General features: G+C 39.4%; 1 protein-coding gene across 2 annotated transcripts in view; it reads left to right on the top strand.

Annotated features, from left to right (window-relative positions):
- Positions 1–25,343, top strand: part of pdgfra (platelet derived growth factor receptor alpha) — a 69,182-nt gene that overhangs the window by 10,353 nt on the left and 33,486 nt on the right. For both annotated transcript variants that reach the window (XM_008111676.3, XM_003221560.4), the window contains exons 2-8: positions 12,474–12,534; positions 16,776–17,090; positions 17,991–18,257; positions 18,722–18,852; positions 21,240–21,411; positions 21,507–21,696; positions 24,086–24,201. In XM_008111676.3, coding sequence (XP_008109883.1) covers positions 12,483–12,534; positions 16,776–17,090; positions 17,991–18,257; positions 18,722–18,852; positions 21,240–21,411; positions 21,507–21,696; positions 24,086–24,201 — 1,243 coding nt within the window. In that variant the 5' untranslated portion in view covers positions 12,474–12,482. The remainder of the gene's footprint in view (positions 1–12,473; positions 12,535–16,775; positions 17,091–17,990; positions 18,258–18,721; positions 18,853–21,239; positions 21,412–21,506; positions 21,697–24,085; positions 24,202–25,343) is intronic.

The following is a 25,343-nucleotide window of genomic DNA, read 5'->3' as shown; positions in this document are numbered from 1 at the left end:
ATTACTTAAATAGCAATACCATGTTAATTAGGATAACCATGGCTTGGTTGATATTAGTGAGCTATACATTCTGTGTTTTTGTATCTCAGAGATTACATTCAGAAAATACAAATGTTCAACAGCTTGGGGACAATTTGTTAAATGTCTTACTGTTTGAATTAGTATTCTTGCAATTTGTTAGAAAGGCAGGCATTTGGTTCTGGGATTTCAACCAGATAACAGGCAAAAGCTGCATTTCTGTTATGGCCAAGTGATATTTTAATGGCATAACAAAGTGACAAGAGTAGTAAACAATTCAATTTTCATTAGCAGAGTGTTGAAAAGTAACCTTTTGGGGACATAGTTTCCTGAATCCCAATGTTATACAGAATCCCAATGTAATCCCAATATTACTTTTCCTAGCCTTTGTTGTGATGATATGATGCTACCATCAAGAAAAAAGTTTGCATGTTCCAAGACATTTCATATTTTAAAATGAGTGGGAATCATATGATCAGTCAGATGTTGTTGGAATGCTGAGAGTTGTAGTCCAATAACATCCAGAAGAATGGGTTGCTGTGAGTTTTCCGGGCTGTATGGCCATGTTCCAGAAGCATTCTCTCCTGATGTTTTGCCCACATCTATGACAGGCATCGTCAGAGGTCGTGAAGTCTGTTGGAAACTAGGCAAGTGGGATTTACAACAGACCTCACAACCTCTGAGGATGCCTGCCATAGATGTGGGTGAAACATCAGAAGAGAATGCTTCTGAAACATAGTCATCCAGTCCGGAAAACTTACAGCAATGCAGTGATTCCGGACATGAACACCTTCGACAACACAGCCAGAGGAATGTATGTTCCCTTTGGTTGTTTTTAAAAGAGAGCAGAGCAGCTTGGTTTGTGGTGGATTTGTATACTTATGGTGGGTACAGAATACAATCTTTTCTTTATGATATACAGACAGCATCAATACATACCATACTTAGCAGTAAGCCAAGAACAGTAATGGTATAGACATACGCCCACATCATGGCAAAGCAAAAACAAATTGCAGTGAAAGCCATCAACAGTCCTGTTAAAAACAAGGAACTCAAGAGAAAGCCAAGGAAAACAAATGACGAGCTGTATTCCTTGCCATCTGAACATGGTTGGCAGCATGACTGGCAATTAGATACATCACTTAAATAGCCCTGGCTGGCCACGGCAACCAAGCCCATACTTTCCAGGCAAGTTTATGGGTGGACAGTGTTCCTTGCCCTGGAGCGGTGCTGTAAACAGGCACCAGCCAGGCGCTACCATTGGGTAGGGTGAGGCAATTGCCTCAGGTGGTATTTATTCACAGTATTTATATTCCATCCTCACTCCAAAGGGGATTCAGTGTGGATCACAGAACACATATACGGCAAACATTCAATGCTGATTATAACAATGACAAGAGAGACAACAGATAGAGGTATATATAGGCTTTCCTATCTTTTGGCATCTTTGAAGGCTGTGCTTGGTTCTGGCCACTGGGGGGTGCTATCACTTCATCTCCCTGCTGTAGAGTTTTCTTTGTTCGTAAACTCCCTCCTTTTTTCAGATCAAAATGCCTAGCCTAAATACCTCCCCGCTTTAATGTGATTCCTATTTATCCATTCACATTTGTTTTCAAACTGCTAGGTAGGTAGAAGCTGGACCAAAGGTCAGGAGCTCACCCTGACCCAGGCTTCGTACTCTCAACCTTCCAGTTGGCAAGATTTGTTGCAGCTTGGTGATTAACCTGCTGTGCTAACGGGCAGGGATTCTAGCCTGAATTTCAAAGAAGCAATCAGACGTTGAACAGAAGTTTGGGATTAGGGTTCAACAAGTTGGGCACTGAAACTTAAAGGTTCAAGCTAAAACTGCAATATTCACTGCAATATCAGCAGCCCCTACCCATTCATTTGAAACCCTCTGACCATTTATTTCTGTTTGGTATGCCAGCAGGACAATGTTATCTTGCCAGGGCATACTCTCCAAAGGTTCCAGCTGACTGGGATAGGCCACTCTTCTGTTTCGTTTTTTCAGCTGTCCTGGTTTCTCTCCCCTCAACATGGCTTAATCCAACTGTTGGAAACCAAGTTCCTGGTGAGAAAATAGTTCTTACTCCTTTAACTTAGCAGCGGACATAGCAGGAGAGGGCAGAATCATGCCCTTCCCGGTTGCCTCAGGCAAAAGCAAATTGCTGCAGCCTCTCCTAGCTTATGTGTTTTCCCCCATTCCCCATTCATTCATAACTTTCCCCATCTTAACCACATGCTGATGTTGCTTGGCCACACAAATATCCCAGTTTTCATCTGTGAAATGTTGCAGGATGTTCGATTAATATCCAACTACCTGCGTCCAGTTTGTTTCTGTATATGGAACTGACATATAGGTGTGCCAGGTCTGCTTTCTTTTGAAGCCTTTCCTCTCAGCTGTCCTGGCAGCTTTTCCTTGGCACAAATACACTCCAGGAAGTGCAGCCCTTGCAGTGTGTGTAGAGTAAGTGAAAGTCAAATAGGAAAGTTTACATCAGTTTGCATCAAATCAAAGAGGAGTCAACATCAAGGATTAGACAATCCCTTGGACAGAGAATATAGTCCTAGTAGCTCACTTGGGCTTTATGCCAATAGGTTGATGCCGTTGGAAATGCAGCTGGAAAGCCAAGTATTTTATGGCTTGTTTCTCTCTCCAGGGAAGGTACTGAAAGCTGGACAATCTCCCACTTTTCCCTGGACAGGGATTTTCTGGTTTTGGTTGGGAAAAAAAAGGGCCAAGGCCTGTGAAACATTGCAGGTGGCCCTGTGCACATGTTTAAATGAAACTTGCAAAATATATTGCTTTTTTTCAACGCGATTCTTCCGTTTTTATTGGGATTTCTTGAAGCCTTCTTGGCAAAAACATTCATCTCTCCTTGTGAGCTCGCATCAACCCCCAGTTAGGATCAAAGAGCCCTTGCAAATGTCAGATCATCTTACCATTATGTCACCCAAAGCAAAAAGGTCTTTTTGCCTGATTCTAATTGGGCTGGAGCAGTTTCTTGGTCCTGTGGGACCATGATATTTTTGCAAAATCAGAACAGAGGTACAAATGGATTCCATTTTAAAGTTACAGTACTCCAGCAGATGTTGTTTAGGTAATCTGGATCCAGGCCAAAATCAAATCACCACCTCAAAAGTTTTTCCTTAGTCAAAAATATTGGACTTCATTCATGTGGATCAACACTTCCACCCTCTGGCCTATTTGTGTAAATACAGGCAAATTACATGATACCAGGCAAGGAACTTCTATGCAACTGCCTGCAGAAAATTATGAATTAGAAAGCTGGACAGGCATGTTTTAAAAAAGAGAGAAAGTCAACAATGTAATTCCTTTTGCATTCTTCATGCTTCCACCCATTTTGTCTGACTATCTTATTCTCTCCCCCCCCCCCCCCCCCACTCTCACACAACTAAAGACATGGCTTTTACAACAAGCCTGCAACCATGTTTAGATTCTTTAATAATAAATATGAGGACCCTTAGATTCTTTATTAAGCACTTTACAATTCTGAGATCAAATACTACTGTTTTACCTACAGAAATTGCTGTATTTTATTGTTTTACCAGGGCGTACCGTAAATTTATGATGTTATATTAACTGTTTATTGTCTGTGCTTTGTTTTGCACTTGTTGTGTTTTACATGTTCCACCTTGAGTGTTTTGTGAACCGCCCCGAGTTCCTCTGGGAGAAGGTGGTGGGATATAAATAAAATTATTATTATTATTATTATTATTAGACAGGAGATCCTTCAATTTCTGCTTGTCCAACAGACTTCAGCATAAGTTCAAGTTAGAGGATGAGAGGACAGAGCTCTGATTACATTAAGAAAGTCTATGATTTAGGGAGCTAGTGAATAAGATTTATGGCAGCTTTATCTATTTTTAATATACAACTAGCCTTCCAGATTTGCATCTTTAACTTTGTGAATTTTCATGGATGTGATTAAAATGTTCTCTTCCAGCATTGCCAGATACTCCAGTGCAATTCTATAGTCAGTTTCTGGTGGAAGTTGCCCACAGAGTCATGCTAGAGGACACAGAGAGTCCCAGAAAGGTGATCTGTCACGGAAAATAAAATACACTATTTAAATTCAGGGATTTCCCACTTTTGTGGGGATCTTATGCCTCGCAGTCCAGTTTATATGGAAGGCTAACTGTATATTTCATAGAATAACAGAGCTGGAAGAGACCATATGCTCATCTAGTTCAACTCCCTGCCATGCAAGACAAGCACAATCAAAGCATCCTTGACAGATGGTCATTCAGTCTCTGTTTAAAAGCAACCAAGGAAGGAGCTTCTACCACACTCCGAGGCAGAGAGTTCCACTGCTGAGCAGCTCTTACATTTCTAGCAAAGGAATATATTTCTAGCAATATAATAATAATACATTTTATTTATATTCTGCTCTCTCTCCCTGGAGGGACTCAGAGTGGATTACAGAACACATATGAAGCAAACATTCAATGCATTTTACACAACGACATTCACAGACAGAGGTAAAGGTCCTTTTTTATATCCAGTGTCTGGAGGCGATGCTCAACTTCCGTCCATGGGGAGGTGCTCTCGTTTCATTTCCCCATGCCTAGATGCCTGTTATCTGTAGATTCTCTGATCTGTTGCTGGCATGTTTTGCATATCTGCATGGGGCACCTTTTTACCTTCCCGCTGAAGTGGTACCTATTGATCTACTTGCATTGCATGCTTTCAAAATGCTAGGTTGGGAGTAAACTGGGGCTGACAGTCAGGAGCTCACCCCGATTCGCGGCTTTGAACTGCCAACTCTCTGGACAACAGATTTGCCTGCAGCTAGCGGCTCAACCTGCTGTGCTACCATGGCCCCTAGCAAAGGAATACAATGAACATGTAATGTCCATTTATAATTAAACATTTATATAAAAAGAGTACTATTGTCAAACTATTGCTATCCAATTAAACATTGTGGTCAAAAGAGCTCTTTTTTGCATCTAGGCAGCAAGGAAAAATTGTATCTATTAGATATATCTCTAATTGGGAAATGATGTCAAAAGAAACAGTGTTTTGTTCAGGTTACATATCAACAAAGAGATGGGAACAAATTAGAAGCAGAAAAACTCCCACATTTTTGTAAAAAATATTGAGGTGTTAATAACCACACTCGTCTGTTGTAGGGAGGAGGGGAAAATCCAGCATATTGTGACCCTTGAAAGCCTAATGAGTTTTATTTAGTCCAAGACTTTTTGTCAATTTCACCCATTTCACAATCTGCTACACAACAAGTGGGCTGCAACCTATGTCAAATAAATCTTGTTAGTCCTTCAGAGGCCAAAAGACATTTTGTGGTCTAAATTTTGTGCAGCCCAAACTTAAGGCATATTTACTTGGAGAAGAATAATTTCCCGTAAACATGTATAATATTCTAGCTCAAGGAATCCATCCTATGATCATTTACACGAGGAAAACAGACAACATAGTAACTGGAAGCAAATATGCAGTGTGTTTTGGGTGTTGGACTAGGACTCTGGGACCAACATTTGAATCCCTGCTGAGACTTGAAATCCCACTGGGTGACCTTAAGCAAGTCACACTCTCTCAGCCACAGAGGAATGCAATAGTAATCCTTCTCTAGAGACATCTAGCTAATGATAAAGTGGCCATAAGTCAGCACTGACTTCAAGTCATAAAATGACATCAGATATATATGAGTTTCGGCTGTTAATTCAATTGACTTTTGAGCAACTGAAGCATGGCGGGTCTGAAATTTAGTTTATGTTAGTGAACTGCTGTTTCTGATCTGAAGTTTTCTAACAAAGCTTACAATCTGATAGAAGTTGCAGATGGCAGATTGCATTTCCATTCACTGTACACTCTGCAGTAAACGGAACCAGCAAATCAGGTCATAAACCTTATACATTATAAGAGGTTTTGGAAAGGAAATAGAAGAAAACACTTTGGTGCTGATGCAGTATTTGGATATTTTTTGTTACTTAGGGTTCTAAAAATGAATAAAGGGAAGCATAATTTTTACCCATAAGGGCAATAAATCGATCAGCGAGTTTAGAAATAAGTGAATGATTTTAATCATGCTAATCTTGGAGTTGCAAATCCATGCACATGTATCCGGGATTCCGGTCCAGTAGCAGTTACTTTAAAGTAAATATTTATAGAATTGGGCTGCATATTACAAAATCATTGTGATATTTTTATCCCCCCATGTAATTTTCCGATGCAGAGTTTAAAAGACAGTTTTCCAGTCTGTCAATCATCAGAAAGGCATTTGTGGTCTCTTTACCTTCATCCTAAATATAGAACAGGAAAAGGGATTCTTGTGTCTTTTAGTCTAAACGTGAGCCTAGAAAAGTTTATTTTTGGACCATAGTTTTGGGAATCCCACAGCTGGCAAGCTTATTAGCCATGATGGCTGGGTGATTCTTAGAGTTGAAGTCCAAGAAAATTGTGTTTCCAAGCTCTGAATCCTAAGGTGGGGTACACATTGCAATGGGAAGACCAGAAATGAAATGCTGCAGCATGAAAAAGTCCTTGTTGCAGATTTTAGCCATGCTCTTTGTTTCCCTGGGGCTCTTTACTGCTCCCGCACACTTGAACTGACAGTCAGTATTCCCTGGGCAATATGCATGATGGATCTGTTTCGGGATTCCCCCTGACGTTATGTACTTGGATATTTACCATACCACCCAGAGAGCACCAGATCTTGTGCAAATTTGGAAATTAAGCTGATCTTGGCATGTACTTATACAGTGAATATCAGGGATCTCCTAAGGATGAATTCTGTCTGAAACTTTGGACAGAAACTGCTGATAGACACAGTTGGCAGTACCAGGGCAGGTGAACCAGTACAAGTTTAAAAATCTTCACCTACTTTGTCCTGATTACATTCAAACTCACTTCACTTTTATTGTTAAGCTTTTTTGTTTTCCAAAATTTTGGCATCTTAGTAGAGGCTTTTGGAGTTTTAGATTAACATTTTTGAGTTTGCACAAGGATATGTATTTGTCCCTTTACATTATTTATATGGAGCTCTTGGTGGTGCAGTGGTTAAACCACTGAGCTGCTGAACTTGTTCAGATTCGGTGAGCAGGATGAGCTTCTGCTGTTAGCCCTAGCTTCTGCCAACCTAGCAGTTTCGGTACCACTCTGGCGGGAAGATAACAGTGCTCCATGCAGTCATGTCGGCCACATGACCTTGGAGATCAGTTTAGAAATGGAGATGAGCACCAACCCCCAGAATCAGGCACGACTAGACTTAATGTCAGGGAAAAACCTTTAACTTTTATTTATATGGAATTGCTTTTTCTATTATATCTTGATAATCTGTTTTATAATTCTATACTTCATCATTCCCATATGTGCACAAGTATATGTTTTATATTGCATTTGTCTTTGACAGGGCCGGCTGTTTTTTTGTTATTGTTTACTTGTATAGAGCCATGATGGTGTGCTACTACTACTACCAATAATAACAATATAAGTTGAACATCCCTTTTCTGAAATGACAAAATCTGAAATACTCTAAAATCCAAAAATGTCCACATGGGTGGCTGAGATAGCGATACTTTTGCTTTTTGATGCCTCAGTGTATGCAAACTTTGTTTCGTACCCAAAATTACAAGTATAAACTTTGGGTTATGTGTATAAGATGTATAAGAAACAGAAATTAATTTTGTGTTTAGACAGGTCCCATCTCCAATGTATTTTATTAAGTACAGTAGAGTCTCACTTATCCAACATAAATGGGCTGGCAGAACGTTGGATAAGCGAATATGTTGGATAACAAGGAGAGATTAAGGAGAAGCCTATTAAACGTCAAATTAGGTTATGATTTTACAAATTAAGCACAAAACATCATGTTATACAACAAATTTGGCAGAAAAAGTAGTTCAATATGCAGTAATGCTACGTAGTAATTACTGTATTTACGAATTTAGCACCAAAATATCACGATGAAAACATCGACTACAAAAATGTGTTGGATAATCCAGAATGTTGGACAAGTAAATGTTGGATAAGTGAGACTCTACTGTACATATATAAGTAAAGGTAAAGGTTTCCGCTTGACATTAAGTCTAGTCGTTTCCAACTCTGGGGGTGGTGGTCATCTCAATTTCTAAGCTGAAAACTGCATGGAACACAGTTACCTTTCCACCTAAGCGGTACCTATTGATCTACTCACATTTGCATGTTTTCGAACTGGTAGGTTGGCAGAGCTCACCCCACTCCATGGATTCAAACAGCTGACCTTTCAGTCAGTGAGTTCAGCAGTTCAGTGATTTACTCTGCTGCACCATCATGGGCTCCCAGGTACATATATGGTACTGCAAAATCCAAAACATTTCTGATCTGTAGCATTTTGGATAAAGGATACACAATCTGTATCAACAACAACAGCAATAATGTAGTTGTAAAAGTTTGAGCTTCTAAAGATGCTTGCCTAGAGTCATTTTCAGTGAGCTCCATGGGTTTGCCTTCTGAACCAGCCTGCAAGTATAGATGGCAGAAGCTGCTTAGAAGTCTAACAAATGACAGAAGGAGTGGGAATTCTTCCAAGATGTATATTGTGCTGCAGATTTCTTTATCTTGAAAAAATACAGGACAGAACTGTGATTGAAAAAAGGAGCTGTTGGAGGGGGGCAGGGAGGAGGAAGCTGGAAAAGAAGACAACTTTGATGTGCAAGAGCCTGTTATCAGTGGGAGGCACTTATATAAACACATGGCCATTATTGCTAATTGAAAAACCAAGGTGAATGACTTGTTTCAGCAGGAATGCCATCTGCTGCATTTCTGACGTGGCCAGGACCCCATGCCTGTTTTGCTGGCTGTTTGCCAGTCTTGAGAGTGGAATGTATCACTAATTTGTGCCTCTTTCTGCTTTATATGCCCTGTTCAGGCTGAACATTCTCAGTGGACAGTAAATCATCCTTTCAGGTTTTCCTACATAACTTGCTCAACCCCTGACAGGAATACTGCACCTCTCCTTAGAGTTATTTCTGATCAGCTTTAAATTGAGCCCTTGTGCCAGTAGGACTGCTGAGTGACAGGTTGGCAGTTCGAATCCAGGGAGAGCGGGTGAGCTGCCTCCGTCAACTCCAGCTCCCCGTGCAGGGACATGAGAGAAGCCTCCCACAAGGATGGTAAAACATCAAACATTCTGGCATCCCTTGAGCAATATCCTTGCAGACAGCCAATTCTCTCACACCAGAAGTGACTTACAGTTTCTCAAGTCACTCCTGACATGAAAAAAAAGTGCTCTAAACTGAAAACTATTCTCCATAGATGGCAATCGTGTAGGACTTTGTAACACCTGTTGGTTCTCTCTTGGCAATCACATTGTTTAAGCAAATGGAAACATATCATTATTACACAACAAAAAGTGCTGGAACAATAGCCAGTACTCATTGATGGATTTTCCTGTCAATGAAAAGAGATGGTTAGGTAAAGGTTTTCCCTGGCATTAAGTCCAGTCGTGTCCGACTCTGCGGGTTGGTGCTCATCTCCATGTCTAAGCTGAAGAGCTGGCATTGTCCGTAGATGCCTCCAAGGTCATGTGGCTGGTATGACTGCATGGAGCACAGTTATCTTCCTGCCAGAGTGGTACCTATTGATCTACTCACATTTGCATGTTTTCAAACTGCTGGGTTTGCAAAAGCTAGAGTTAATTGCGGGAGCTCACCCCACTCCCCGGACCCGCTGAGCCACCGGGGAAAAGAGATGATTCAAGCACAATTCAAACATTATGCAACTATGGGAAAGACGTGACACCATGCAGTAAACCCTATCCAAAGGTGCTTTTGTCTTGCCATAATTGCACTTTGTCAGCCTCATGTGGTAAAGTTTTTAGTAAGTAGGCATAAGAAAATGGGTAACGATCCTATGGGCAGTTATTGGGGAGCAGCTATGAGTTGTTGTTTGGGAATCCTATAAGAAACTTTAGATGGAAATACTTATTTGGAATTGTAGCTGTCTGAATCCTGTACCTAGCATGATGCAGTAATGTAAATTTCTCAAGTGCTGATAAGAGGAGGATGTTATATAGCAGTATTTGTTACTGTATATGTTACAAGAGAACTTACAACTCTAGCATTAATAAAACATGTTTCTTGGCTTTGTGAGGTCTTGCTGCATTGTTTCAGAGTCACTTTTTAATTGGATTTTCTGCACAGCTGTAGTCTTTGGACAATAGCTGGTAGGTATTAGGACCTGTAGTCCAAAGCTTTCTCCAGTTTTTGAGAACTTAGTCTGCTATCTAAGCCACAGCCAGCATTCAAAGACCTATTTTAGTGCACCTGAGTATTTAGGCATATTTAGTGGGATGTTTCACTGTATGGCATGGAGTGGAAGCGGCTGAGGTTCAAGCACATCTCTGCAAAGGTGCTCCACAGGACTGAATTTCAACTGCAGTCAATTGAACTCTGGCACATCTTGTGTGAAATGTTGCCATAGATTTCAGTAAACCTGTTCAGGAGCCCAGAACGTTCATGGTTTAGTAGGCGCACAATTTGGAAATGTTCTCTTTTTAGCATTCTGCAAGTCATTCAACCAGAACTCAAAAGAAATGTGGCTTGAAAATACTTTTCAATGTTTGCATTTCAGGTCAGGAGCAGACAGTTGGAGTACGAAGTTTGGAGAGAGCCAAAGGTTAACTTTCCTCAGCTTTTGGTTTCCAGAAGTTGTGAGATTGTCAACAATTAGCCATTTTTTCGTGTCAGGAATGACTTGAGAAACTGCAAGTCACTTCTGGTGTGAGAGAATTGGCTGTCTACAAGGACATTGTCCAGGGGACGCCCAGATGTTAGATGTTTTACCATTCTTGTGGGAGGCTTCTCTCATGTCCCTGCTTGGAGCTGGAGCTGACAGAGGGAGCTCAGCTGCACTTTCTCCGGGTTGGATAATAATTAGCCATGCAGGCTGGAAATGCTCAGAATGGTTGTCAACAATAACAGGGAGATAGGAGAAGACCGTCCTAGACAATAAATTATACCCAGCACATAAGGAAAAGGATATTGGTTGTACTCCTTAAGAGAGTGTCTACTGATTTATTAAAATTCACTCTGATAAACTTATGAGAGGAAGCAACAATGGTGAGAAGATGTTACTTGCTTATTGATAAGGAAATGAAACAAGATATGCACATGAATTCAATATTGTATTCTGGTTCCTCTCTAGCAAGGAAAAAAAATGCATAGATGACAAATGACATTCTAAATTCTAATATATAATATGCATAAAATTTGCAGTAAGTTGTGATATGCAAAAGAAACAACAGTTCCCCTGCTCTCATTGTCAGCTTTACATTATGCATCTTGATTCTTTTGGTAATATGTGGACTCCCTATGTTCACAAGTGGTTATTCTGAAGTGCAAGCACAGGGTTACAACTTTCCTTAGGACAAACTCATTTCCCTTCCCTTTAGATATTTATCCATTATGGAGAAGAGTTGGGTCAAAGCAAGGTCTTGATTTATTTTGGTCTGTTTTTCGAAGAAATTCCTGCAGCTTGAGGCTAACATTCTTAGTGCTAATGAAGGTATTTTGAAAAAGATTGCAGCTAACTGAGTCCTGGGTGTGGAGCAGACTAATTGAGATTAAAGTTTCATTTTCTGCCTTATTTCTTCTCCGCAATATTGATGCCTCCTGGAACCACAGGTAGCCATTCTCAGAATCTCAGAATCTTGGTTCAAATATTATATTTAGAAAGCTATCATTCTGCAGGAAGCTGTCATGATATTGCAAAAGACTTTGCATTTCAGAGCTGGGAATGTTGGAGGACGTTTCTAGTGGAACAAGATGTAGAGGGCAAGATTTGTAGCCAGATTCAAGGGCATGTTCTTAAAGTAGGTGCCCTACTTTACATAAGGGATGTCTAGTCTAAGTCCACTTTAATATCAAGAATGATCTGAAGTAACAGAAGTGATTTGGACATGGTCCATCCAGTTAGCACTTAGAGAATACCCTGAGCAGGCAGGCAGGTCATTTCACAATCCTTCCAGCTATGGGGAGATGATGTTCTTAATTTACATCAGGTTTTTCTAAATTTGCTCTCTGCATATCAATTAATGTATGAACATTTTGTGCAAAAATATATTGTCGTTTGTTTACTTTTCTGGTAGCTTATTTCTTCTGGCTATGCTGATGTTAAAGTTCCATTTTCTGCTTAGACTTGAGTCAAGGAAATGGAACTGACATGATTACAAATAAAGGCATTTCTTGTTATTGTCATTCTGTACAGAAACCACAAAAATGATTTGGATCCTGCTGCTCAGGGCTACTTTAGCTCCTGAGATTTAATCCATGGGGTTTACCTATGTATTGATTCAATTATCTACAGTTGGGATGAGCAAATATTTTTGATTCATGAGTGCTTTCTGGGTGTATATCCAAAGTTCAAATGATGGAATGTTGTCATTTTGTAATTATGCTTCAACTCATTATGTATTTATTTCCTGATCTGGTTTCAGTTCACCAACATGATGGGTCCTTCTCAAAGGACATACCTGATCCTGGGCTGCTTCTTGACAGGTAAGGCATCCCTTTGTAAATGTTCATCAAGTTCAATCTTCTTCATCAGACAGTAGGTTTTTTTATCTTGAACATGGTTGAGTCAAAATGATAGAAGAAATATCCACTCTGATAAACATACGATACACTCTTCCTAGAATAGTTTGTTTTTAAACTCGAAAAGAAGACCTGTACAAATCAATTTATTCATTTGACAGTTCCCATGTTGTCGCAATCTGATTTCAAGGCAAGTATGTGCTCGCAAAGTTTTGAGTTTTCATTTCCAGCTCTGTAATTTTTCTTTTCTGAGAGAAGAGATAAAGGAAATAATCAAGAATGTTTCACATGATCTAATGCAGTGGTTCCCAACCTGTGGGCTGCGGATCAGCAGTGGGCCGCTCGAACAAAAATGTGGTCCACAAACCACTTTCTTATTTCTTTATTTCATTAATTTTATTTCTGCTCCTTTCCACAGAGCTGACCCATACATTGGATAGACCACATCAGCTCTAGATTATTAAATATGGTTTTCTGTGGGCGAGCAGATGGTGACTACTGGATGTTCTGTATCAGAAACTAAGGCTGATGTGGTCTATCCAAAGCATTTTTCTGAATCAGCAACCCAAATAACCAAACCAAATTGATCAAAAACTGATTCATAACTCTTTTGGTAACAATGTTGGAGAGTGGTCCTTGATCAAAGTGGTCCCTTGTCAAAGTGGGCCCTAGTCAAGTGGGTCTGGTCAAAGTGGTCCCTGGTCAAGTGGGCCCTTGAAAAAAGGTTGTAAAGCACTGATCTAATGAGACTTAGGGCCACCCTCATTCATTCATTCACTCATTCAAGAAAGAAAGATATCAGAGTAGGGTTGAATATCTGAGCTACGTCAAATTATATCATTTTTCCTGACTTTTGTAAAAAAAATTCTCTGGACTTAGAATCAACTAGGAATGCCCTAAAAAGGGTGCAGATGTACCCAATGACCCCTATAGGGTATTTGAGGGTACCTCTTCCCCTTCCTGGTGGATTCAGGGGTGTGTGCATCCCTCCAAGGTCTTCTGGGGAACTAATGAAAACCTCAAACCTTCCATAGGTGTCCTGCTCTGAATCTTGCTCCGATGCCTTGTTTAGAACTTCAAGTTGTAGATTGTGCATACTGATAAAAGGTTGCTATGGAGCTGGAAGAGGTCTTGCCATTTTCCCAACTATGGGAAAGTAACCCATTGTGTAAGTCTTTAAAATGACAAGATATTGGCTTAAGGGGTGAAGGGGAGGGGACTTCAAATTTCCCCTGAAAAAGAATTACCCCACCTAAAAATAACAAGAAAAAGGAATGTGGGAATATTACTTGTTACACAGAAAATTCAGTTACTAGCTGTTACTATAGGTGGTGTCATTATGTCTCCAATTTATGCCTTTCCAGATTAGCTTTGTAACCCGTTATTTCTAAATTCTGCTCCTTGAGCAGAGGGTTCTTGAAAGCATGAAGCCCAGACCAGACATTTAACTTCTTTTCTTGGTTTCACTAATTTGCTTGTCAAGTGCTGAATGTTGCCCTGGAAGGAAGAAGCCAACAGTTTGTTCAAAGATAAATTCTGAATATGTTGGGGTTGATGGGAAAAGTCTGATGTAGAAACAACCAAGACAGCAATGCTATAATATGGGGTGCAGCAAACTATTTTCAGTACTAGGGGCTATTTCTTCATCTCCATGCTCTGCTTAGTTTTCCTTCTGTTTTTGCAATTCAGTCTCTCCCCCAGAAAGACTGGAGCAGAGCTAGCTTACCCGAGCCCAATAAAATGCATACACTCCAAGACAAGAAATAAATGTTAGTAGAAGATGGGTGTGGTATGGGAATGGAGGAAAAAATTAAGTGTGAAGCACAAAAATGAGAGGGAAGCCAGCAGGGGAGTGTCATGGAGGTTAAGGATTGGTTCATTGAGGAAGAATAATGCAAGGAGAAAAACAGAACACAAAGAGGGAGAAAATGGCTTTGAATTAAGACAGCAATTTTCATTTCCCAGTGAGTGGGGGCAGCAAAGACAAAGGCAATGGGTAAGCTTGGGTACACCTTAGAAAATTTGTGGGTCAGTACTATCTGGCTCTACTGAGAAATAAGTTGTGATCTGATACATGTTTATTAGAGTGTAGGAGAGTTACTTTCGGGGACCTCAGAGTCTTTTTTAAGCCATTGTTGTACCCCACCTATAGTGTATATATTGGTATGCAGTTTTTTTCTTAACTCTATGTTGTTTTAGGTTGTGGGAGGGACTACAACAGACCATGTGACCAGATCTGGGACTATTCAGACTGAGACTCCATTTTAGAAGTCAGTGCAGTTGAATATAGTATAATAGTCAGTATGCATCAGTCAGTCAGTATAGTTGAGTTTAGTATGCTGCAGAAGTCAGCCAGTATACATTAGATGCTGGTTGAGTACAGTATGCATCAGAAGCGAGTGTTAGGGCCCTTCTACACAGCCTTATATCCCAGAATATCAAGGCAGAAAATTCAACAGTATCTGCTTTGAACTGGGTTATCTGAGTCCACACTCAGATATTGTGGGATTTTTTGTCTTGATATTCTGGGATATAGGGCTGTATGGAAGGGCCCTTAGTCTATATGCAACAGAGAAGAGACTGAAACTGATAGCTTAAAGAACTGACTGTTTAAACTTTGAACAAATAACCAATGTACCTATATGCTGAATACATTAAGTTTTGTAAGTAAATCAACTATGCTAGCTTTTAACGAAGACCACTTATTTTTTGGTCTCTTGAGAGCATGATTTGAAAGCAATATATTTTATGGGAGAGTAGATTTTTTTTGGCAACTGAAATAACACTTCTGAAGATCTGCTATATAGTTTACGTATTGGCGTATCTTTTTTCCTAACAGTTCAAAGAGAAAACTAGGGATATCAGTCTAACAATTGAGAAACCTAAATTGCCTTGCATGAATACTAGTGGATATTTGAGAAGCTTGACTCAAGTGAATTTTTAACTCTTTTCAGGAAGATCATACTTTATAAAAGGTCATAATTATTTCAAATAGTGTGAATGCCAATTGATCTCCAAAAAGGGTCACGCTTCCAAATGGCTTTGGAGATTCTGGTCTTCCTTAATATAATACATGGGGCCAGTATTGTGTAATGGTTTGAGTGTTGGAGACCTTTGGGACACCATGGTCTAAATCTCCATTCAGCTATGGAAACTGGGTAACCATGGGTTTCATCAGATGGACCTCGGGAAAGCAGGAAGAATTGTCTTCTTCTTTGCATGGGATTTCGTTTTTAAAGAAGACAGAGAATTTACATACCGTCATCATATAGGATCACCTCATCCCAGCTTAACTGTCTGCTTAAAGACAGAAGACATCATTCTTAAGTCAGACACCCCTATTTTGGGTTCTTCTCCTTTCCCTCCAAATCTCCTTGATCTCAAGAGACTGAAGGCATCATTCTTAAGGCAGACATCTCTTCAAGGACAACAGATGGAGCTCTGTTTCTGTTGTTTGATGGGCTCAGTGTTGCTTCATCAGGAAACTGTTTTAGAAATGTTAAAAATGTGTGTGTGTGTTTGTGTGGAAAAATTGCATGTGAGGAAGCCCCTTGGCAAGTTAAACTCTCTCAGCCTCAAAGGAAGTTAATGGCACTCCCCCACTTCCAAATCTTTCCAACAAACTCCCATTCACTTTTTCATGTCACTAATGCAAACATATTTTCACCTAGTGGCATCTCATTTGTCCAATAATACAATGTGAGTATCTCAAAAACAAACAAACCAACCCTCTCCCATATTTATATAGACAATAGAGTGTGCCCGTGATATATCATTGGAGTTTGATTCCAGGAATCCCCCCTCCCCCCAATTTTTCCTTTATATGAAATGGCAAAATCAAGATTTGCTTGAGTAGGGGAGATATTTTCAAGCTGAGGATGGTTGAATTTGTGGATACACGATCCATGAATATGTAGGATCAAAAGTGTATGCCTGAATCATGCAGAACAAGTAATATTAAAATGGTGATCATTGGGCCTTAAAAAAGCCTCTAAACCTATTCTCATGGTCCTCAGCTCAATTGTCTAGTCCTACCTATTCAGAGATTTGGGCTTTTCACTTAAAAGTATATTTTTAAGGTCTTCCACCATGGGCAAATCTCTAGCCTATACACAAAAAGGGCTGAGATTTCAAATGAGCATCTCCTCTCAAATGTTGAGGTTACAAAAACCTTCCTGCTAACATTTATACATCTGTTTTCATAGGTCCATGGTTAGCCTCCTGCCAGACTTTGTTTCCTACTATTTTTCCAAACAAAGATGAAATGGAGGTGCATCTGAATTCCCCCTTCACCTTGAAATGTTCCGGAGACAGTGAAGTAAACTGGCAGCACCCAATACCTGAAGACAATGATACTATAGACATCAGAAATGAAGAAAACAATAGCGGCCTTTTTGTCACTGTGCTGGAAGTCAAAAACGCATCTGCTTCCCATACTGGACTGTATACTTGCTACTACAATCATTCCCAAGAAGAAGAAGGGGAGGTTGAGGGAAAGGATATCTATATCTTTGTGCCAGGTGAGTTGATTTGTTTCACCATCTCTACTGGAGGCTATCAACGAGGGCTTTTGGATGGCGAGATGATGGAGGGCCCCTTCCACACAGCTGTATAAAATTCACATTGAACTGGATTATATGGCAGCGTGGACTCAGATATTCCAGTTCAAAGCAGATATTGTGGATTATCTACCTTGTTATTCTGGGTTATATGGCTGTGCAGAAGGACCTGGAATGTTATTGCAAACCAAGGATTTTTTTTTTGGTTTTGGTTTGTCTTATGCATTTTCAATGTGTTCTTGCAGAGGATTCTAAACAATAGTCAGTTCCAACTTCCCTGCATCTCCTGGAGCATGTGATCACTCTGAGAGTAACCCTACAGATTGCCCAATCCCACTTTGTGCCTGTACATCTTGGAGGAAGATTGATAGTAGTGGTGGGCAAATTTTCATTCAGGGGAGCTCATCAGCTATGATTGATATTGTCAGCTGGTAAACTGGCTGGAATTTCTGGGAGTTGTAGGCCAAAAACATCTGGGGACTCTAGGTTGAGAACCACCTTTCTAAACATAATATTTTTGTTGTAAGAATGGGAACAGACACATGGCATTTCTCTGGAGGTAAAAAAATAATATAGAATTATAATGTTGGAAGAGAAGAGAAGGACCATCCAGTCCAACTTGCCTGGTCTGGGTTCTATGCAGCTCATTTTAGAGGATGGAGATACTAATTCTGCTCTCTCCCACTTGCATAACTGTATCCAGGATGTCAGAAGCTCACCTGGGAAAACTATCAAGTCTAGGAGGCTGTTTCCACACCTTCCTAAGTAGAGAAGGTGCTGGATGGAAGCTGAAGAGGTGAAAGTAACTAGTACTTATTTCCCTGTCACTGTTGATGAATCTCAATATCTCTATCCGCACAGATCCAGCTGTCCCCTTTGTCCCTACATCTCCTGAAGATTCAATCATTGTTATTACTGAAGAAGATGAGACCTCCACCATTCCTTGCCGCACGAGTGATCCTCATGCTCAAGTAACTTTAACAAACAGCGAAGGGAAAGTCGTGTACACCTTTTATGACAACAGGCAAGGCTTCATTGGAAACTTCTCTGCAGGCTCCTATACATGCAGGACCACTGTGAAGGCCGTGGAGTTCCTGTCTGGTGAATTTTTTGTCTACGTTTACAAAGGTACCCGTTTTCTCCATCACAAATAATGAATTTGTGTTCCCTATTAGCATCTGAAGGGTATGTTTGTGATATTGTAGGGTAAGATCAGCATGGCATCACATTTTAAGAAAAGTGTTTCTATGAGTACTTTAATGTGGTATTCTTCAATGAATATGTTAACCAAAAATAAAGTAAACCTATATATCCTTCTGGATCCTTTGATGTAGCTCTACCACATCAGGACAGTGGAATCATATATTTGGTAAAGTCACAGCTGTGCTAGAATGCTTTGAAGTACAGGGACTTAAAGGATATTAGAGGAAGACGGGCTTGGCAAATTCAGGATGGTCAATAAGGTAGTGCTCTAATAGGTAGGGTAGCCCACATAGCATGAAATGCTTGGTAACAACCAGCAGTTATTTAAAACACTCTGTAGTGTCTGCATTTCTTAATTGTATTAATTTTATTTATTTTTCTGCTTGCAGCAACTTCACATCTTCAAGTTGAGGTTGGATCCCTTAAGACTGTGTATAAAACAGGAGAAACGATTGTTGTAACTTGTGTGGTCTTGGATAATGAAGTTGTGAACTTGGAGTGGAAATATCCAGGGAAAGTGGTAAATACTCCCTTTGTTGTTGCATAAATGGCCACAGAATATTGTAGGTGGAGTTTTAGTTCTTTTAAATATATGGAACAAAAACAGATGAGCCCAATTTCTTGTTCCATTAGGCCAGTATTACGAATCAACACTTTACTAACAATAAAGTTAGTATGTAGAGCTCTACAAGATGCTATGAGGAGATGGATAACATATGGGGATGACAGGAAATGGGTCTATGGTTATAAAATAAAAACAGTCCCTTGAACCTGGAAAACATAATAGAAGAAAAAATAAGTGTTTATAGTGTTGCACACATGTTACACTTATGTTGATGAGAAAGTATGACATTGTCATAATCTAAAGAGTGTAGCATTTTGCTCAGTGCAATACAGTAATTTAAAATGCATAGAGCCAAAAAGATCTTAGTTTAGTTCCTTATTTAGTTGCAAATCCCAATGGGTTTTGATCCAGCCCATTGTGATAATTGCAATGGGTGATGCCTGTGAGGTAAAATTGAAGCTTAAAAAGGTGCACTCCTATGCCCTTTTTAGCCTGCAATAATCCATCACAATGGGTTGGATCCTAAGGCATTATTATGTTCTTATACCATCATAGTAATTCACTAGCTCTCTTTTGCCTATACTTTATCATATAATGTTGTTGTACATGCGGCTAGGTTATCCCTCCCTCAATACAGATAATATACTGTTTGAGAGGTGTCCTGCTGGACAAGAAAACATTGAGAATGGACTGGGATAAATGAACTGAAAATTCTTGAAAATTTAAAGACTTTTTATGTAGGGTTCTGGATTGGTGAAATTAGAACATTGTGAATGTTATAGGAATGCAATAAGATATCATATAGAAAAAATGTTGAACTACAATACGGGATTTGAAAAGTTTGTGGGAAATGGAGTTACAAATTACAGAACAAGATATGAGACAAGTGGTAGAGACAATAGGGACGACAAGAAATACAAAATTAAGAGAACGGGGAGGAAAATATTACATAAGTGGTATCGTACACCCTGTCAATTTGCATATTGTTATAAAAAGGAGAGCAGTCAATGCTGGCATGGATGTCAACAGGAAGTTCGCTTTATGCACATGATGTGGTAATGCGAACAGGTACAATACTTCTGGCAGAATAGACAAAATGTGTCAAACCAAATATTAAGAACTGATTGGGTTATAACAACAGAAATGTTGGTCTTAGTACAAAGACAGGAAATGGGAAGTTACAGGGAAACAAAGGAAGCAATAATTGGGTGCCCACAAGTGGTTACAGTATTGGGATGGAAAGACAAATCAAAGTAGAGAGTAAATAAATGGCATCAGTATATGGTGGATAACATGGAATTCAAAATTATGGATGTAAAATTAAATGATTCAAAAGGTAATGAAAATAGAATACAAGAAGTTGAAGAAAGATGGAACCGGGTCAAGAAGTATATTATGAATAAGTCTAGAGATCAGGCCATAAGAAATAGGATACAAATGTTATACAGTATGTAAATCTAGAAGGATTGTCTCAAACAGGATTAATATGTAAAAGAAAATAATCTTCATGGTGGTGGTGGGAATTGTAAATGTTGTGTATGTGTATGTCCTAAAATAAAAAAATTCGAGGGAGAGAGAGAGGGAGAGAGGGAGAGAGGGAGAGAGGGAGAGAGATAGAGAGATAGAGAGAACAACAATACATTCAATTTAGATTAAATGGAGAAATTCTGTGGGGGGATATTGAGATGATGTATGGCAGATTAAATTACAAGAAGTGAATTTTTGTCAAAATCTTCAAATGTTTTCTATTAACATTACTCATTAGTATGTCTTAATTCTAAATATTGTATATTTGTCTTTATTTATCAGAAGTATATGATAACATTTTAATAGCTGTTTTGGCTTAAGTGGGGGAGAAGTGAGTTGTGTTTTTGTCATTTTTTATCTTTCTTTTTTAAAGAAAGGGATATAGTGATGGGGAAAAGTATTGGAGAGGGAGAATTAGGGGATTCTTTTATAATTGTTTTGTTTGTTTTTAGTAAAAATGATCTCAAATATTATTCAGTCCTGCCTAAATAATATATTTTTCTCATTTACCACAATGTAGTGACGTTAATATCTATCCTATCTTCTTAACATTTGTTGAGATAAAGAAAAGTCTTTGCTAGTCTCCAGAGGTTAAACAGGGAACTGATTTAATGTTTCTCTGAGGGGAGTGAATTCCAAACAAGTTACAAAATCCTTCATCTCACCTACTTGGCCTTGGATCAGGGTGGGTCCTGGTGCAGGGCTTCCTATGAAGATCTTTGTGTGCATGGAGAATGATAATAGATCATAAGGATGCCGCATTATTTTCTCAGCTAACCTATTTAATGAACATTTTTGTCCATTCCCACATGCAGAGGAACAGAGGTATCATCTCACTCGAAGACATCAAAGTGCCAGCCCAGAAACTGATTTATAACTTAACCATTCATGATGCTTCAGTAAGCGACAGTGGAGATTACGAATGTGCAGCTCATCATGTCACCAAAGAGTTAAAGAAAACAAAAAGAACCATCATTACAGTTCATGGTAGAGTCTGTTTCTAGTTACCATACTGTTTTTAACTGAACATGCCAACAACTTGTCCTGAGGAGCTACTCATGGAAATCTTTGTCCTCCCACAGATAAAGGGTTCATTCGTCTGGAGCCCCATTTTAATCCCATGGAAACAGTCAATCTGCATGAAGTTAAAAAATTTGTAGTTGGTGTGCATGCATATCCAGAGCCAAGAATCTTTTGGCTAAAGGACAATATCACTCTGATGGAGAATCTCACCGAGATTGTCACTAGTTTCAAGCAGATCCAGGAGACGAGGTGAATAAAATATGTGCCAAGATTATCTGTTGATGTCTTAGCAAGTCCATTAGCTCTCCATATTGCAAACCAAATGATTGCCTTGGAAAGTATCCTTCGGAGAGACTCCAACCAATTTCACATTGTTCCCATTCCTCCCATCCTGTTATTTTTGAACAGTTGATATATTTATTATTGCCATGTGTCTGATACCATTCACAAACATATATCTTCTTTGGTCCTTAATGAAGCCACAGGGCTCATTCATTCTCTCTCTGCATCTGTAGGATCTACTTTGGGACTAATAACGGGATTTAGGCCATTGGTACCACTCTTCTATAGTAGATGTCTGAAGGGTGCGGGTTTTTTCCTCCCTACTATATATCCCCCTTTCCTAATTGTAAAAGGTATTGAAAACATCCCAGTTTCCCATGCAGCCTATTTACAATTTAGGCTTTCCAATCTAGAATGTCTTCCCTCTTTCTTTTCCATAGGTTCCAGGTATTTTTTCCTACTATAATGGTCAAACGTCCAGTTCTGAATCTCCTATTTACATTTGCCCACTTATGCTGCAACCAGGGATTGAAGGGATATTGAAATTTCCTGTACCTCAGCTTTGTTTCTTCCTTATGGTTGATCATAAGCAATTTTTTTTCTGTATTTCCAAATTACAGACCTAAACAAAACATAGTATCCATTTTTTTGAAACCATCACCACCTTTAAAAGACACTCCTGATTGCTTGAACATCAAATGTATTGCAAATAGTGCAACATGATACTAAATAGGTTATTCAGGCCCCTTCCACACTGCCCTATATCCCAGGATTTGATCTTAGATTATCTGTTTATCCCAGATTATCTGGCAGTGGAGACTCATATAATCCAATTTAAATCAGATAATCTGAGATCAGATCCTGGGATACAGAGCAGTGTAGAAGGGGCCTCCAAAGAAAATTCCAGTGATTCAGTAGGGCTTACTTTTAACCCCACATAGGAGTGTTCCCTTACATATTTGTTCCAAAATTGCATCTGATTGGGGAATTACACTCATGTAGATACAGTAAAGCAAATTAAGGGTATAATCTCTTAATTAAGATTGGCCTATTTGAGAAACAATATGTGATCCAAAGAAACAGGTACATCATTAAGCAAATTAAAGCATTTCCTCTTTTCTTCTGTAATGCATAATTCGGATAAAGATACACTCATTTAAACAGAAAACATTGAAATTTAAATGTTCAATTTTTGTTGATTCCAGTTAGACTGAAATACACTCATATGCAGTATATTTCAATACGGAGCCCCCGGTGGCACAATGGATTAAACCGCTGAGTTGCTGAACTTGCTGACCGAAAGGTCGGTGGTTCGAATCTTGGGAGTGGGGTGAGCTCCTGCTGTTCGCTGCAGCTTCTGCCAAACTAGCAGTTTGAAAATATGCAAATGTCAATAGGTACTGCTCTGGCGGGAAGGTAACAGTGCTCCATGCAGTCATGTTGGCCATATGACCTTGGAGGTGCCTACAGACAACGCCGGCTCTTTGGCTTAGAAATGGAGATGAGCACCAACTCCCAGAGTCAGACATGACTAAACTAAAGTCAGGGGAAAATCTTTATCTTTACTATTCTGGTGACCTCATTAGATGGGGTACTTTTTGGCTGCATGTGCTGGTTCCTCTATAATTTTACAACGGAGCCCACCTGCTGTCATCCCACAATGTAAAACTACTTTCGTTGGGGCTCCGTCGTAAAACTATAGATGAAATGGTGCATGCCGACATGGCGGCAACACGGGAGGCTTCCCGTGTTGCATGGGAAACTTCCCAGTAAGCTGGGCAGTGGACACTCCCCCCCCATGGGATAAGGTGGGGGGAAGCCATGTGGGGTGATGCAGGATGTGATGCAGGATGTGGGGCGACAGGTACCCCACTGCTGGACACCACCAGATGCACCACAATGTGTGGTGATTCTGGTGGCCCATTTGATGAGGCCCTGGGATTACTGAATTGTGAAATGATGTGACTGTCAATTCTTTTCAATACGGCATGCAAAGTCTTCACCTCCAAGTCATGTGAAGTATTACCAAGGTCATTACCTAGATTTGCTTCTGGGCCTTCCCTGGTTCTCTCATCCACCATTTCCCAAACCTTTGGTCAAACCAGGAAGTTACAGTCTGAACTATATGAGCAGAAAATTGGACTTCTGCTCACAGAGCCCTGTTGAAAGACAACCTCTTTCCTTATCAATATGTTCAAGAACAGGAAAAATAAAGTTTGTTTAAAAATGTAGCATTTCCTTATAGGAAATGTCTTTTTCTCATATAATTGGTCTTCAGTTTATCTGTTCTATTTCCTTAAAAGCATGTAGGTGTATTGTTTTGCAAAAATGGCCATGTTCTGTCTATTTTCTATAGGTACCAGAGTGTGTTAAAATTAATTCGTGCCAAGGAAGAAGACAGTGGGTACTACACTCTTGTAGCACAGAATGAAGATGAAATTCAAAGATATACTTTCTCTCTGCTTATACAAGGTAAACATCTACAATGTCTATATTAAAGTATAATATTGAAACAGAAGTAGAAAAGATGGAAATCAGTTTCATGTATGGGGGATCCATGGGCTAATAAGTAAATTTGAATTGGGACTGCATGCAGAAAATCTATTTTTTTAGATTTAGACCTGGGCGACTGGGCTCAAATCCTTGTTTAGCTGTGAAGGACACCAAGTAACTTTGAGCAAATTGTAACTACTGATCTTACAATATTGGTTTAAAACTGAAATTGGGAATAACCATGTAGATATTAAAGATTATGCATGCAGAAACTAGTCTCCCTGATTTAGCTACAGTACTGATCTCTGTGCGAGTTAGCATCAGGTAGCCTGTCACACTACACAGTTATAGCACTGTGATTTCACTTTAACTGCCATGGTGATATGTTCTGGAATCCTGTTATTGGTAGTTTAGGAAGACATAATTACAATTTTCAACAGAGAGCTCACCTTACTACAAAGCTCAGGACTTAACCGGATGCATCTATGACAGTTAAAGTGGAATCACAACACTATAACTGTTTAGTGGGAAAGGGCTCTTAGTCAATGATGTATTTGAGCGATAACACCTATCAGCCCTTGACAGTAGAGTTCATAGTTAGGACTTATAAAAAAATCCAGTGCAAGGAAATTTGGATGGCCACAGCTGCCCACCCTGGTCTCAATCCTAATCCCCATAATCACAGGCAAAGAATTAAACTTCTTTCCACACTGCTCCGTTAGGATTATAGTTTGTAAATAAAAATTATTTAAATGCATTTGTTTAGAATTATTTCTTTACTGGCCTTTGAAGCAAAGCCTCCCCCAATTAAATGCAACCAACATGTTGACATGATGAACAATTAGTACACATAGGATAAAATTATATCAGGGATATGGTTAAGCTGGAATAGCTTTCTTGACTTTTTTTATATTTTATGTGTAGGAAATGTTTTCTATACCCCAGAGAAGCATTCAGCTATGTAATTTGAAAATATGCACCCAAGAACAATTTTAACACCTCCGCTACTCTTTATATAATAGACCAAACTTCAGTCATGTGTACTCTAAATCACTCACTTATTCCATGGTTTTTAGCCTTATTATAAGCCTTTAGAATAAATAACAATCTGTACATTAAGT

This window comes from Anolis carolinensis, chromosome 5 (assembly GCF_035594765.1).
Source record: "Anolis carolinensis isolate JA03-04 chromosome 5, rAnoCar3.1.pri, whole genome shotgun sequence".
Taxonomy (NCBI): domain Eukaryota; kingdom Metazoa; phylum Chordata; class Lepidosauria; order Squamata; family Dactyloidae; genus Anolis; species Anolis carolinensis.
This window is presented reverse-complemented; position numbering and strand designations above follow the sequence as displayed.